The 17,077-nt window shown below is 37.9% G+C and overlaps 1 protein-coding gene across 1 annotated transcript in view; it reads right to left on the bottom strand.

The window, feature by feature from the left end:
• Window positions 1-1,510: 1,510 nt before the first annotated feature.
• LOC132392750 (collagen alpha-3(VI) chain-like) overlaps window positions 1,511-17,077 on the bottom strand; it is a 176,841-nt gene continuing 161,274 nt past the window's right edge. Inside the window, exons 49-52 of the mRNA XM_059967060.1 lie at window positions 15,602-15,772; window positions 15,430-15,483; window positions 4,344-4,514; window positions 1,511-2,478 (exon numbers count right to left, since the gene is read on the bottom strand). Of these exons, the coding sequence (XP_059823043.1) occupies window positions 2,438-2,478; window positions 4,344-4,514; window positions 15,430-15,483; window positions 15,602-15,772 (437 nt within the window). The 3' untranslated portion in view covers window positions 1,511-2,437. The remainder of the gene's footprint in view (window positions 2,479-4,343; window positions 4,515-15,429; window positions 15,484-15,601; window positions 15,773-17,077) is intronic.

The following is a 17,077-nucleotide window of genomic DNA, read 5'->3' as shown; positions in this document are numbered from 1 at the left end:
TAAAGGACCTCAGTCTCCTCAGGAAATAGAGATGGCTCTGACCCTTCTTGTGTTCTCAGTGTTCTCTGACCAGTCCAGTTTATTTTCAATTCGTATCCACAGGAATTTGTAATCCTCCACCATGTCTACACTGACCCCTTGGATGGAAACAGGTGTCACTGGTGCCTTAGCCCTCCTCAGGTCCACCACCAGCTCCTTAGTCTTTTTCACATTAAGCTGCAGATGATTCTGCTCGCACCATGTGACAAAGTTTCCCACCGTAGCCCTGTACTCAGCCTCATCTCCCTTGCTGATGCATCCAACTATGGCAGAGTCATCAGAAAACTTCTGAAGATAGCACAACTCTGTGCAGTAGTTGAAGTCCGAGGTGTAGATGGTGAAGAAAAAGGGAAACAGGACAGTTCCCTGTGGAGCCTAGGTGCTGCTTACTACTGTGTCTTACTTCTCTTACTACACAGAGTTGTAAGTGATCTGCCAGTCAGGTTATCAATAATCCATGACACCAGGGAAGCATCCACCTGCATCACTTTCAGCTTCTCACCCAGCAGAGCAGGGCAGATGGTGTTGAATGCACAGGAGAAGTAAAAAAAAACATGACCCTCACAGTGCTCGCTGGCTTGTCCAGGTGGGCGTAGACATGGTGATTGGCGCACTGAGGGAAGGTGTAATATGACTGGCAAGATGCATGAGGTGGGGGAGGGGAGTAGGGGTAGTATTTCAAGGCAGTAGCATGTGAATGAGAGCTGCAGATAGAAAGAGAGCGAGAGGGAGATGAAAATATATTGGGAGGCAGATAGAGAAGAGGGTGACAGCTGGAAATGGCTGCTGGAGGGAGATAGGGCTAACAGTGCTGGAATATTATTTAAAAGAGGCGAACTCTACACAGTAATTTTTTTTCTTGAAATATATTTAATTTTAATCATACCTGAATATCACCCATACAATCCCTGACTTGCTGATTTAATTTGGAATGTGATATATGATGTTACAATGGGTGGAATATTGTAGCCTAAAGGGAACAGTGCTGTGCATTCAGTTACTGTTGCATCTCATTTGAGATTCTTGTTTGAGACAATATAAAGGATTTTTTCTCTCCTTTAACTAATCATGAATGTGACTGAGATTATCAACAGATGTACAATGTGGGCGATGGGCAGCATCGTGGTTAGCACGACGTTCCAACAGCTCAGGGCATTGGAGTTCGGAGTTCAATTCTTGCATCCCGCCTCAGAGTGCGTGGGCTTCCTCTGGGTGCTCCAGTTTCCTCCCACAGACCAAGACCCTGCTAGTTAGTAGGTTAATTGGTCATTGTAAATTGTCCAGTGATTAGGTTATGGCTAAATTAGAGGTTGTTGAGCTGTGCTGCTCGAAGGGTCTATTCTGCACCATATCTCTAAATCAATACATTAATTAAATAAATCTGGACATCTAGCCTAGATCCTGTAACAGTTACCACATTGGTTGATTTAAAGAGTTCTGTGTGGAAAATAAGTGAAAACATTTAGATGTAAACATTCCAAATTTCAGACCAATTTTATTAGAAAGTCTCTCATACATTTCTTCATTAAAGACATACAATATAACTGTCATAAAAATAAAACCTTAAAAATGATCCTTACATTAAAGCCTGGACTTGAAACTTGTTTGGTTTAACATGTAATCCCTGTTGAATTTCTAAAACGATTCTTAGTTTTTTTTAATGGTTCCAAATAACTGCAAATGCAGAGAAGTGCACATCTGTACATAATTTAAAACAATCCCAAATTATCAAGAATTTTTCAAAGTATACAAAAATATATATTGTTTCCTCAAGGAGAGCAATAATGAGAGAAACTTTTAACAAACTAGTGACTCTTTAAAACAAAATGTATAGAACTTTCTTTATTAAAAAAGTAAAGGTCACTTTTGCAATTATGCAGCAATGTGTTGAATCTGTTCAGATCTTGCAGGTATGAGACAAATCTGCTGATGGTTCAGTGACAAAATAGGTTCCCTCCATTAAAAAAAAATCAAAGCATATACATACAATGGAAGCAAATTGTAATATTTTTTTTTCAAGTGAATTGTATAAGATTTTGTTCTGTGCATTTTAATTTATGGTAGTGTTAATCACCAACAATTTTTTACAAAAGTGTGTGACATGAACGTTAGAAAAATTCATGTTAAGTATGAAAAATGTAAAACTGACAGAGGAATAAGCTGAATATGTATGAAACAGCAGACAGATTACTTCCATACAAGTTTAACACCCAGATGTAACTTTAGCACCATTGTAACATGCAGGTTTTGAAGACCAAAAGTCTCCAACATTCGATTATTGAAAGCTATTACCAGTACAGTGCAAGGTATCTGTGAACCCTTAGCATATTGGGATTGATGGCAGATTGCAGATTTCACCCCTATCAGAGGTATAGGTACAGTGGAGCGGCCACTTCATTTACGTTCCCATTGTGCTTATCATTCTGGTTTGAACTCGTCCTTAAAATAAGTACATTTAAAAGTTAGAATTCTGTTCCATAGAAAAGCTCATAAATTGAGATAACACATAACCATATATTTTTAAAGCAAAGACATGTATTATTAGGTGAAACGAGCTGCCAACCTAGAAGCTAAGGAGACTGAATAAGTACTGAAGCCAAGTTCCTTAAGCAGGTTCCCAGAACATGCCCTTCACTCAAACTCATGGCTATGGGGTCAACTGTTAGTTAACTTTTTTCCAATGGATTAATTTGATGTGCTTTAAATGATTAATCTTGAATGGATGGATCAGACTTTACTTATCAACAGCATAAAAGATGAACTCTTTTGCTATTTTTCAAGACCTCTAGAGATTTCTGGAAAATCCTGCTCCTTCACATACTTTTGTAAAAATCAAAAACTATTTCTTAACTATAATTCATAGATCTTTGAGAGACAGTCAATTTATATAAGTCAGAGACATGACAGGTTACACTGATGGAGATAGGCCCTTCCACCCATCCTAACCATGCTAACCTTTTCATCCATCTACATTAATCCAATTTGACCACTTTAGGACCATATCCTTCTATGCTTAGTCTAAATGTCTTTTCAATGTAATGCTTGCATCTGACCCCACCAGCTCCACAACTACTGTGTATGTTTAAAAAAAGTAATAAAAATCTCACTCAAATCCCTTTAAAAGATTACTTCTTGCCTTAAACCAACATTTGCCTCCTTCTTTTTGATACCCTATCTATTTTTCACTTTCTTTCCATCTGGTACTCTATCCATTATTTTTTCTCCTTACTGCTATGCCCGCCAGCCCTCAGTCAAAATACATTAAGCCCTCCCCAGCAGCATGAATAAATCTCCCAGCAAGAATACTAGTCCCATTATTTCCTTATTTAGATTTTCTTTGACCTTCTGACTGAAGCACAGTCACTGAATACAATTAATCATGCAATGTTTACAACAATTTAGTTCACTTATACTACTGCTGTCCTGTTAATTTCTTTCCTACTCAAAACACACTACTATATTTTTGTTCATATGGGGCAAGCTATAACAAGTGTTATTTTTTTTCCTACAGGAGATTCTACTTGGAGCAGCCACGCTGAAGAAAATTAATCATCACTAAAGTATGGCTTGTACTTCAGCCTTCAGCACTATAACCAACTGAATATGTTAACATTTAAGTCTCCATCATGCCCATTAGGAGGGAGTATCTCACATGCATGGCTGAGAATGTGAATGGCTGAATATTCTGAACCTTGGTTTGTAGATCTGAATCTGTAGGAAATTCCATTATTGCACTGGGTTTGTCAAAGTGAATCTAAAGTACAGTATATGTTCATTCCATTGATTCTTGCATTTCCTTCTACCAATAACTTCTCATGAAAAAGGAGCCTGTGTAATACAAACTTAACTTCTCCTTGGTGGGCAAGTGTAATATTAACAGTTTTCATTTCCTTTTGCAATGAACTTGCCAAAGTATTTATCAAGCAGAATTAATTTTCCCAACTTTGCAACAGGCTGTTTAAATTGATGTTTAAGGTGTTTCATAGGGAAGTTTGCCTCAATTCAACAACCTGGATAGGGGCAAAGGAAATGATACTTACCACTCTCATTGAGGAAGGTGACAAGGTAAGGAGAAACCCTGCATTGTAACACAGGAGAAGGAGTTGTATGTCTTTTGTGTTTCCTCATGACTAACTCTCTATAATTCTATCCTTCTGTATTTGGCCAGGCTCAGTACAACAAAATACACAGACAGACATACTTTATTGATCCCGAGGGAAATTGGGTAGGTGGATAGATGGACTCCGGATAGGTGTGTTGTGTCTCCTGCCATGCTGTCCCAATCTGCTCTGTGTGTTATTTACCTTGGATACAAGTCTTGGAGCATTCATCTAGTGTGTTGAATCGGTTTTCATTACCATTGCATCCACCGTACCAGAATCGTGTGCAAGTTTCAGTCTTTACATCATAGTACCATTTCAGGGAAAAGTTCCGGCAAGTTCCTTCATTCCGTGGTAACTGACATATGTCTTTAGCTGTAAAAGTGTTGTATGACCAAATGTTAAACAACTATACACAGTAACACAACATAATTGTTTTATTTGGAGGTAGGATCATTTACACAAACAGTTATGGTAAGGCCATAAGATATAAAACATAGGAGCAGAATTAGGCCATTTGGCCCATCATTTCTGCTCCAACATCCCATCATGGCTGATTTATTATCCCTCTCAACCTCATTCTCCTGACTTCTCCCCTTGACACCCTTAATAATCAAGACCTTAATAATCAAGAATCTACTGTGTAAAGCTCTGCTTTAAATATATCCAATTACTTGGCCTCCACTGCTGTCTATGGCAATGAATTCCACAGATTTGCCATCCTCTAGATAAATAAATTCCTTCTTATCTCTGTTCTAAATGGACGTCCCTCTATACTGAGGTATAGACACAAAGGAAATGTCTTCTCTACATCCATCTACCTAGGTCTTTCAAATCTGATAGGTTTCAATAAGATCGTCCCTCATTCTTCTAAGCACCAGCGAGTACAGATCCAGAGCCACAAAATGATCCTCATACATTAACTCCTTCCCAATGAACTCCTACCATTCTCAAGAACCTCCTCTGTACTCTTTTCAACACCAGCATACCTGCACATCTTTTCTTAGATAAGGCGCCCAAAACTGCTCGCAATGTCGAAGTGCAGTCTGACCAATACCTTATAAAGCCTCAGCATTATATCCTGGCTTTTACATTTTATCCCCCTTGAAATGAATGATTTTGATTCAGAATTGTTCCCAGGAACATTACATGTAACAAGGTAATGGGTAATGGAAATAATGGACACACAATTTCTCAATGAAGTAAGTATAAATTATGAAAAAATTATTCTTAAGTCTCTAATGGATGTTTTTTAGGGTTTACATCTTGATCTCCTCTCCACTATATAAGAAAATTGTAAAGGGATACCCATTCCCTCGGCCACAGCTTTGAAATGTCATCATTTCATTTATTTGTCTCACCCACTTGCATTCTTGCCCTCTTACACATCCACACATACTTTCTCATCCTGAAGCTGGAAGAAAGATTTACCCTCATTGAGATGCCTATTAAAAGTATTAAAAATGACTATTAGCAGAAACTTTTTGGTAATTGATGATAATTCATGTTTGAAGAGTGCCAAGGTCTCTACATTTTCTGCTCTCAATGACCTATGATAGGAATCCAAGACTTTTCTTTGCAAATATTTGAGGCCACTGCTGAGTCAGAAATTGAGATTAGGAAAAATCAAGGGTAAATCATCGTAAACAACTCTTGTACTTGAATTAAAAACTGAAAATACTGTAAACAAAATAAATCTGGTAGCATCTGAAGAAACAGAGACAGCTAGCTTTGTTCAAGAAACCTTTTAACAGAGCTGAAAATAGAGAAGAAAAACAAGTTAGTTTTAACGTGCAGAATAGATGGAGTGGGATGGATAAGACATATTTTTGACAGTGTTATCCAAAGGTTCCTGTGAATTAAGTCATTTTCCTGATGGATTATCGATGGAAGTAATATATTTTCTCAGGAATTTGGAAGACTAAGGTGTAGGTAGAGGTTTATAACATTATTAGGGTACAGATTGAGTGGATAATCAACTTCCTTCTAGGGTGCATACTTTTTTCCTTAAGATGGAACTCCAAAACTAAATGGAATAATTTTCAAGTGAGAGAGGGAAGTTTTAAAGGAAATCTGAGGGGTAAACTTTTCACACCCAGAGTAGAGGTGATTATATGGAAACTGCCAAAGGAAGTGGTAGAGGCAAACAGTGTACAATTGCAATGTTCAAAATGCATTTAGAAGGTACACGGAATGTGTTTGTAGATACAGTGATGCTGAAAATAATATTAGCAAAGAAGAGTTAGTGTTGACAGGCATAGACACATTAGGCTGATTGATGCACTTCTGTGTTGCTTCCAATGATAATTTCCATTACAGTCAAAATAATACAAGAAAAGGACAAAATGGATTAATTAAATTATTACACTTCTTGAGTGTAATCATTTCATTAATGCATTTTCTCCTGTCTGGAATAGAGAAGACTGGGAGATATTAAAGACGAGGAAACAAGCAACAGGATAATTTCCTCTTTGGATAACTGAAAGAGTTTGGAGTGGTGACACCGTAAAACCACTGTCTTAAAGCTCCAATGATCCAGGTTCAATCCTGACATCCAGAGCTGTCTCTGCGATGTTTGCACATTCTCCCCATGCCACCCCGCATCCTCTAAGTACTCCTGTTTTCTCCCACACCTAGAGGTATGCAGGTTGATAGGTTAATTTACCACTATATAATGCCCCAAGTGTGTAAATGACAGGTAGAAACTGAGGGAGCTGATGGGAATATGGGAAGAAGACTATAGTATTATTGTAATTAGATAATTGTTGGTTGCATTGGATTAAGAGTCTGTTTTCATGCTGTATGCCTTTGTGGCTGGATATTTGAAGTTAGAAGAAGTTATTGTAGGTTTGCTTCATTATTACAGAAATTGATAACAACACAGATCATTCTATGCTTCCAGTTTTTCATGGCACTTGAAACATTTCTCAGGTGCTGTTGTGGCATAGTCAGCTGCATTATGAACTGTCTCTCCACAGTTTAATTCAATAACTTCGTACAGCTGAGATGTTTAGAGATAGCTATAGAATGTTTCAATAAGAACTACCCCTAAGAATATTTAGATTTACGTTTACTATTATAATTCAAGCAAACCTGAATGTAATTTATCTTGACTCTTTTTCCAAACCCAAAGAACTGCCACTAAATATGATTAATGTTTTTGTTACCTCTAATGATCAGGAAAATGTAATACTCTCTGGGAATAAAGACTGATTTGAGATCAAAGTATAACTGCACATGTAAGAAAGATTTCCTAATCTCACCAGCGCTCTACCAACTATAAGAACTGATTTCCTTTTCTTTTTTAACTAAAAGGGACAGCTGGCTGCTGTTTCTGGAACACTTCTGTAAAATTTTGTTTGTTTGTTTAAAATAATGTATTAGATCTTTGGTTATCACCATAGTAACAACTGAGATAGGCAACAGAAAGATTTTCCCAAATATATTTCCAGTGATTATTGAGCCAAATCTAGTTAGCTCCAAACAAGATCTAATGTCCCTCGAAGGTATATTCCATACTTGCTCCATCATCTGAACTTGAGTCATTTCTTGTACTTCCTTAATTTTCTTCAATTGCTTCTTTATCAGAGTTCAATTTAACTCTCCTTTGGCAACTAATATGATGAGTTTGTTTGTTCCTGAGTTTGGTTTGTATTAATTTGAATGGAAAAAAATCCTGGGTGGTAGGTGTGACCTTGGATAATTGGCAACCAAGCAGATTCTCTAATTAGCTGTCAGTGCAATGTTTCTTCTGGTGGGAAAATACTTACTAAAATTGCTGCTAAGTTGTTCCATTAGCACCTATCAATTATTTTTGTGTTTATGTAAGGTACTCCAGTTAATGATAGGACCGTTAACAGCACTGATGTACAGACTGATCTTGGGGTCCAAGTACAGAACTCACTGTAAGAGCCTGAGGAAGTAGATAGGGTTGATAAGGAGATGTATGGCATGCTTAACTTAAAACTTTGAGCAACACATAGGAAATGCTGGAGGAATTCAGCAGGTCAGGGAACACCTATGGAAGGAAACATACATTTGATGATTTGGGCCGAAACACTTCATCAGGACTAGAAAAAAAGGGGACAGAAGCCAGAATAAAAATGTGGGGAAAGGGGAAGGAGTACAAACAGGCTGGCGATAGGAGGCTGATTGGAGAATAAAACCATAAGATTATATGTCATAAGAGCTAAATTAGGCTATTCATCCCTTCAAGTCCTCTCCGCCATTTCATCATTGCTGATCCCAGATCCTAATCAACCCCATACAGCTGTCCTCTCACCGTATCCCTTGACACCCCAACCAATCAGGGATCAATCAACTTCCACTTAAATTATACCCACGGACTTGGCCTCCACCACAGTATGAGGCAGAGCATTCCACAGATTCACCACTCTTTAGCTAAAGAAATTCCTCCTTACTTCTGTTCTAAATGTTTTCTCCTCAATTTTGAGGCTGTGCCCTCTAGTTCTGGATACCCTCACCAGAGGAAACATCCTCTCCATATTCACCTTATCTAGTCCTGTCAACATTCGGTAGGTCTGATAAAGTTTATAAAATTTTAAGAGGCAGAGGTAAGGTGTACAGGCAGGATGAAAATGTAAAATATAAGGACATGCATTTAAGGTGGGGGGGGGCGAAGTTTAAGGGTGATGAGTTGGGTAAGTTTTTTCATAACCAGTTGCAAGGAGTAGTGATGGAAACACATATGATAGAGGTAGATAGATGAACACTTTAATACGGACAGACATAGATCATATACAAGCAGAAGAGATTTAGTTTAATTTGCATAGTATTCAGCAGAGATAATGTGGGCTGAAGGGCCTCTTCCTCTACTGTAACAGTTCTACATGTACGAAATTCTCTCTGTATTAAGTATATGTTGTTGCCCTATTGACCGTTTAAAAAAGTTCTAAAAAGTTCTAAGCTACTCCCCCACCCCACACACACACGCACACACACACACACACACACACACACACACTGAGAAATGGTGCTTCTGTTGAGATCTTTGTGCGATTATAATAGAAACATATCCTATTAAATGTTCAAAGATGTCTGTTTTTTGTGTAGGTGTGTACGTTGTACACAAGGTAAGGATTGCAATACCCATTCTTTATTGAATTTAAATGTGATGAGAACAGTCCTTGAGGCGATGGTACCTTCTCATACTGTCATAGGTTATGAGTTTGTTTTGTGACAGCTTTTTTGTACAGCTAAGTGTCCTGCTGTACCACTTTGGAAGGGAGTTGGGGGCCAATCCTCAGCTGGGTCTCGAGATAGGCTTGGTATGGACAGTATATTTCCTTCTCTAAAGGACTTTAGTGAAGTAAATTCTTTTGTTTTGTAACAAAAAGCAAGATAAGCACTTTTGTACTTTTATAGTATGATGGCAGCCTGTCACTTACAGATTATATAATAAACTGGTAGCCATAAGATTTAAGTTCAATGTGATCCAAGAAATTGTGGCTCAGGGTAACTTTGGTCTAACAATCGGTTATTAATCCATCTTCATTAACAGCGTGATGTGGCACTTTTTGATGCCCAGTCTATGTAATTTGTTTCCTGGTAAAAAGGACTCTGAGATCTACTTTCTATAATAAAGTATAAAGTAAGTCCAAGAACATCTTCAGAGAAATGAATAATATATATCTGTCATTCATGAAGACAGACTGCTTGTTACCTTAGTATATCCACAACCTGGTGTCCGTCCATTATATCAGTTCAGAGGCTGCAGATGGTACAGACTTTTTAAGGGATAAAAGCAAAATAACCAGAAGAAGACAAAGAAGATGATAGCAGTATTCTTATATTTGGTTTTCCAACAGCTGTGCCTATTTTTACAACGGTGAGAATGGGGATGGAGTTAGTATTGCTTTCTGGTTGGAACAAGCAAGTTATGCAGCAATGAAATGGTGTAAAACAGTAAATATTGAAAAGAATCTGTACTTTATTACTTAAAATGAAATTTTGTTTTAATTGCCAATATACAACATCATTTCTAATCTTGCAATACTCCTCCAGTAGGAGCTGTACTGGATGACCCATGAAATTACTTCACAATTCACTCCACTGTGAACTAACACTTAGCAACACAACACAGTTTTTAATTTAAAAACTAAATTTGAAGTGAAGCACCATGTATTTGATGGTCTGTGTTTTGTGAAATATGCTGGCTAATTTCAAATTCTCATAGCAGGAAGTGCCTCTTTGCATTTTTGAAGGTCTGAGTTCTGCAGTGGGAGCTATAAATTGGTTACATCTGGAATCAAGCTGGAGCTTTAAAGATGGAGGAAACTGAAGGAGAATTCCAACCTCCATAGAGTAGAGTGTGTGTAAAAAGGGCCCAAAGGAAACTGAGTCACGCCTGTCACAATCTAATCCAGCTGCTACCAACCAGGAAACAGAACTGCAGCATAAAAGCCAGAACCAACAGAGCAGCTTCTTCCACCAGACCATCAGCCTGCTAAGCTCACGTTGATTTGAGTATATTTCTGTGTTATATTGATTGTTCTAGTTATTATAAATTACTACAATTTACTATGATTTCACATTGCACATTTAAACGGAGATGAAATGAAAAGGTTTTTACTCCTCGTGTATGTGAAGGATTTAAGAAATAAAGTCAATTCAACTCAATTCAATTTTTCAATTTGACATAAGGTCCTATTCCCTCCCATTCAATAAAGCTGAGAGACTAAATGTCATCCTGATTGCAGATCTTGATAGAAATCTAAAGACTAGTGCTGGACATTAATAAAAATGAAAATAAAAGAAAAATGAAAAAGATTTTTTTTTAAAAAAAGCAATGTTGATCCCAAATTGGGTTTGAGATTGAGAAAAACAGGGATATCAAAATATCAAAATTTCTGGAGAATGACTGAGTTGACTGAAAAAAACAAGACATTTTAATGTTATCTTGGCTTCTACTTTACCTTTGAAAATTTGCACACAACTTCCATAATTGGAATTTGGTCTCCTGATAATTTTGATTTTGTCCCTTCAAGACTCTGAACCATCAGCTGCCGCTGAACCGATGAATGAGGGACCAGAGCTCTCAGCTTTCCTAGTCCATGAGCTGACGTGCTGCGCAAAACAATTCTGGAGCGCACAGAACCTCTCCGGCTGGGGGCGATGAATACTGCCTCACAAATAATGATGTTGCTCAAGCTGAAACAGCACCAGTGGTGAATCTGCATTGTTAACTTCGCAGATTGTTTTTCAAAGGATTTAATATCACAGCCCTTTTCTACAAACAATTCACAAATGAGGATTCAGAAATGAAATGTATTGATACAGTATACAGTATATTATTGCTCTTTTTAAAAGACTGCAAACTACCTTGCCTGATCTGACCTGTCCTCAATTCCTTTCTATTTATGTGTGCATTTTGGTGACTGCAGAGAAAAAAGTTCATTTTTCCCCAAATCTCCTTCTCCCCTCATTGGGGCACTATTTATTTTCATCCTCTCTGGTACTTTGCCCCATACTGCTCAGCCCCCTCTATCCCAGACTGTGACCATCCACCACCCTCACCATTCATTCCTAGCGTGCACCATCTAGGAAATGCACACCAATAACTGCAAAATTTCTTCAGTACCTATCAAACCTGTGACCTCAGACATCAAGAAAGGTCAAGGGCATTGGAGCTGGAACACTGAAGGTTTCATTTGTTCTGAAGCAGTATTGCACTGTGCCTCTATCACTGTAGTCTTGAGCTGCTGGTGTCCATCCCTGCACTCTTCACTGTCCATATATCTCTGTTGTTCATCCCCCTATCACAACTGACAACCAGTTCTTTGCTGTTACCATTTCTTTCTGCTTGGTCGGACTAGATGATATTGTGTTTTGAAGGCACCTTAGTCAAATACTTGCAACTGTAAAGTGTAGATTCATTTTAACCAGCCACTTTGCAAAACAACAGTTATAGGAATTACTCCCCCCCCCACTCCATTTCCGTTCTTGCAAACAATTTTGTTGTCCATTGAGAATTGGTTTCATTGCACACACATGGTTGTAATTTCTGCGATCCATAGTTGAGGTCTATATCAAAACCTTCCCCTTCAATGGAAATTTTCAATGTAGCCAGTTGATTAGTAATAATAGTGATCGCCAACCACATTTCAAGATTTCCATGACAACTTGACAATCCTCCCAACCAAAAGAGAAGATCCTACATTATGTTACAACTTTACTTTGTTTTCCAAACAATTCAGTTAGGAGGAGGTGGACATTTACAAGAAAGTTAGGCAAACATTTAATTGGAAATACGATTAGCCCAAATAGAGGTTAACAACATGATAAATGTTAAATCATAAGACCAAGTGTTCATAGGCCACTAGACCTTGATGCAAAAGCAGAAAGTGAGTTGGAATCTTCTCTGAAGCTTTGAAAAGTTCATAAAATTTTGAATATGTGTGCATAAACTAGTAGATGGAAGACTTTAGAAATTATAAATTTATTAAGTCATTTCTATAAATAATTTTCTGCAAAAATTAAATGAATGGGGTAGCATTAATGAAAACAAACAAAAAATGTAAGTCTAAATTAAAAATAGAAAATGCTTGAAATGCTTACAATGTCAAGCCACATCTTGTGACAAGAGACACAATTAATGTTTCGAGCATAGGACTCTGTCAAGAATTGGGTAAGAGAGACAAGAAGCTGCAGGAAAAGTGATGGAGGGGCGGTACAGTATCACCAGGGTGGCCATTGATGATGGGGTAGAGTGTACATGGCTGCCAGACGTTTTAGTCAATTTTGGATCCAATTAGCCAGCTCACATTGCATGCCATACATTTTAACATTCTGGTCCAGCCCATCATGCAAAATGTAGGTTAAATGCCTACAGTCTTTAGCCTTGCCTTCATTAATCTCCTTTGTGGCTACCTCAACGAATACTCCATCAAATTAGAGAGAGACAATTTCCCTCACACAAAGCTGTCTATCTTGACTACTGTCAAGATGAAGCCATGATCAGGTTGGAGAAACAACACATTATATTCCATCTGGGTAGCCTCCAACCTGATGGCATGAACACTGATTTCTCTTCCATTAATGCCCCTCCTCCCCTTCTTACCCCATCCCTTATCTATCTATCTATTTATCTATATATCATTTAGCCCTTTTTCCTCTTTTTTCTCCCTCTTTTTTCTCTCTCTGTCCCTCTCACAATCACTCCTTGCCTGCTCTCCATCTCCCTCTGGTGCTCCCCTCCCACTTTATTTCTTCCTCGGCCTCCCATCCCATGATCCTCTCCCTTCTCCAGCTTTGTATCCCTTTTGCCAATCAACTTTCCAGCTCTTAGCTTCATCCCTCCCCTCTTGTCTTCTCCTATCATTTTGGACCTCCTCCTCCCCTTCCCACTTTCAAATCTCTTAGTATCTCTACTTTCAGTTAGTCCTGACGAAGGGTCTCGGCCCAAAATGTCGACTGCTTCATCCTATAGATGCTGCCTGGCCTGCTGCGTTCCACCAGCATTTTGTGTGTGTTGCTTGAATTTCCAGCATCTGCAGATTTCTTCGTGTTTGTATTTTTAAATATCCCTGATCAACTCCTGTTTTTTGAAATGCACATAAATCCTTTCCATAAGATTTTTCTTTCATGATTTTCTGAGCACTATCATAAGACACCAGCCTAAAATTACCTGGCTTATCCCTACTACCTTCCTTAAATAAAGGGAAACCATTACCTATCCTGCGGTCTTCTGACACCTCACTAAGATGCAAAATTCTCTGTCAGGGCCCCAACAATCTACTTCCTTGTTTCCCATAGCACTCTGAAATAGATCTTATCTTGTTTTAGGTATTTAAACAACCTTGCGTGCTCCATGACATCTAGCACATCTTTCTGCTTAGCAGTGGGGCAAGCGCTATTGCTATCATACTACTGATTCACCAAACCAAACTGCAGCAGCTATTGTTTAAGAAAATTCCAAAGATCAGTGCCTTGATCTGGTGAGAAGTACGGAAACTATGGAAAAACATTCAAAACAGTTGCAGGTATTCTTTTCCTAATGTAGAAAAGTTTGTGTGCTCCTATTTGCTGATGATCTGCACTTGATGCTTGTTTGACCACATGAATTAACGTTCAATCTAGTGAGAAGCAAATACTGCAATCTGCTAAGCTATTCTTTGCCACAAAGCTATTTCCCCTTGTGTAGGACAGACTGGAAAAAGCATACCTATGACATTATTAAACAGGGAATAATGGTAAAATTACATGGTAATCACTACAAAAATGTGCAGAAATAATTAGCCAGATAAAATGCAGTATATGTCGTGGATCATGCATTTGGAAATGCAATTCTACACAATAAATCGTATTTCTCATTTCTCTTTGCAAGTCACTAATTTCACCTGCTAGGAGAAACTGCATGCTTTCAGATCCCCTTATTCATCCTGTCCTGAGACACTGTACCAAGAGCATTCACCCCAAAACATTCTGAAGGCTCACAAACCTTGAATCAGCTGGATACAAGTTATAACAGCTTATGTATATTAAAAGCTGATTTCAAACCAAAGAGACACACTAATCACACTGAATTTTCTACCAGATAGCCAGGGATTAATTGAGAGAATGGACATAACTGTGTAACTAGAGTTGCAAATATGTTTTCAAATCAAACATTCTGTTCTCAATGCTCACTCCTCCTTATAGTTTGAGGCCGAGTGTTAAATCTGAAATGTTCACTTATGCCGTCAGTCAAATCAGTCAACAATTTGTTATAGCATGTATCTGTAATCCAATGCATCAGTTAGAGACAGCTGTATCTTCATTGCCATTCCAGATTAAAATGACTATATTTATCATAAATTTGAGCATTTCATAGATGATATCATGTGGTAAACTATGATTTCTCCAAGAAGAAGATCGTAATTTTATCATCATTCCCTATTTATTTAAGAATTTCATAGGTGCTATTCTTAATTCGTCCTACAAAAAATGAAATAGATTACGGCTACTGAATATGTTGAGACTACATATTTGTATCTCACTAATCTGAAGTGTCTTTCCTTTATCATCCACTTTATCTTTCATCTTTCTCTGCTACTCCCTGGGCTCTTGTCCTCACTGCAACTCGTTGTCCAATCTTTTCTCCTGGGTTATGCCTTCCTTCTTCATCCCCCTCTGTGCTTGTTCCTCAAAAACCAAGCTTCCTAACCATTCTCCACCTATTCTGTTGTATCTACTTTGCAGCTTTTCACACAATAATAAATGAATTCAGTTTAGACTCCCACAAATAGCTATGAATTTGGATAACTATAAATTCAGCTTAAAGTTTACGCACATTTACTTGACATGATACCTTCAGGCTTGGGTTCTGATATGCTTGCTTCTGGTACTGTGGGAGAAATCATGAAAAGTTCATCTTTATTTAATCTTCATCCCAGTTAATTTTTACACTCTAATGACTGCGAGAGTATCAATATGACATTATCCCTCATCGCTAAATCACTTACTTGATTTCACGCACTCTGCATTGCATTCGGCCTCTGTGTCAAACCTATTACCATTACCATCGCAGCCGCCGTACCAAAACTGAGCACAGATGTTGTTTTTGCTGTCAAAGAACCATTTTGCACTATACTCAGAACACTGTGATCCAGCGTCAAAATCCAGCATGCACCGATCTGTTAAATTTGTGCAAAATGGGAACGTTAAACAAACTATTTGGTAAAAGTATGTACCACAAGTTGAAAAATCATATATGTATGGGTAATGCACGAAACACCAACACTTCAAAGATTACTTCATTATTCTAGTGGCATTGATGGTACATGAAGCTGTAAGCAAAAGAAATAACAACAGGGAGGGCACTTTACATTAACACTGAACTCATCCAGAAAAGATCTCATCGCTGAGCGAAAGTAAGAATTCATTGCATTGTGGACCACAATGGGTCACTCGCAGCATGTGGAAAGCTGCTGCAAGTGAGAAGCAAAAGATGGACTGGGATTACATGAATGGTATTTTTTGTGCATTCTGGTTCCAAGTTGCCCGTGACAAAATTGTCATTTATCATGGCAGATCACAAAACAGGTTTGTATGGAAACTTAGTGAAATCTACATAAGCCATAAAATTGGTTCACTAGAATACTGAAATTTTCCTAGCAACAAGAAAGGCACTTTGCACCACCAAATGCCAGAAACAGCTGAAGTAATCGCATGAGTCACCTCCCTTGTAAAGGTTTACTCATACAAAATTACAACCTGCTCCAATCGAAGCCTGAAAATGAAAAGTTGTTTTTTCAAACTTGACCATCACTGTAAATATAACAACCTCAGAGATTTTGTTAATCTTTTAGAGGATTAATGTCAAATACAAGCAAATAAAACACATTTTTATTTATATTAATTTCTTCCTGAGCAAGTTATGTTGGCCTGGAAAAGTCTTGCATAATGCAAGCTTGGGATCTCCATCTTACCTGAAACCAAAACGTTTTATTAGAATAAAAACATGACCTAACCTAAGCTGACATATGACTGGTAAATCTGGCTCTACTCTCACTAGTCAGGCATGGTGTCTTATCAAATGCTTCTTGCTTTTACGTTTAAACAATGTGTATTTTTCCTGAATTCCATACAGCATGCTCTGTCAAACTTTGCTTTCCATTTTATTTCCCAGATTTAAAAGCATGATTACAGAGTGTACAATGAGTCACATCTAGCTGAATAAGTGTAGCCCTATAATATATAATTGAATTAGTTCAGTTTGAATCACCTAGTGAAACTGTGTGTGGGAAGTTATAAATTTTGGGGTAAAAGGGTGCAAAATTTGACATGAAGAAAATATTAAAGATACAGCAAGTCTCCTGCCATTTAGTTACCACTGCCTACTTTCCCATCAATTCACTAAATATAGTATCCTTCTCACTACAGGAATCCTTTATTGCATGCATTATTTCTAAAACATCTGCTTCTAATGTATTATGCAA

Source organism: Hypanus sabinus, chromosome 4, assembly GCF_030144855.1.
Source record: "Hypanus sabinus isolate sHypSab1 chromosome 4, sHypSab1.hap1, whole genome shotgun sequence".
Classification (NCBI taxonomy): domain Eukaryota; kingdom Metazoa; phylum Chordata; class Chondrichthyes; order Myliobatiformes; family Dasyatidae; genus Hypanus; species Hypanus sabinus.
Note: the sequence above shows the minus strand (reverse complement) of the source record. Positions and strands in the feature narration are given on the sequence as shown.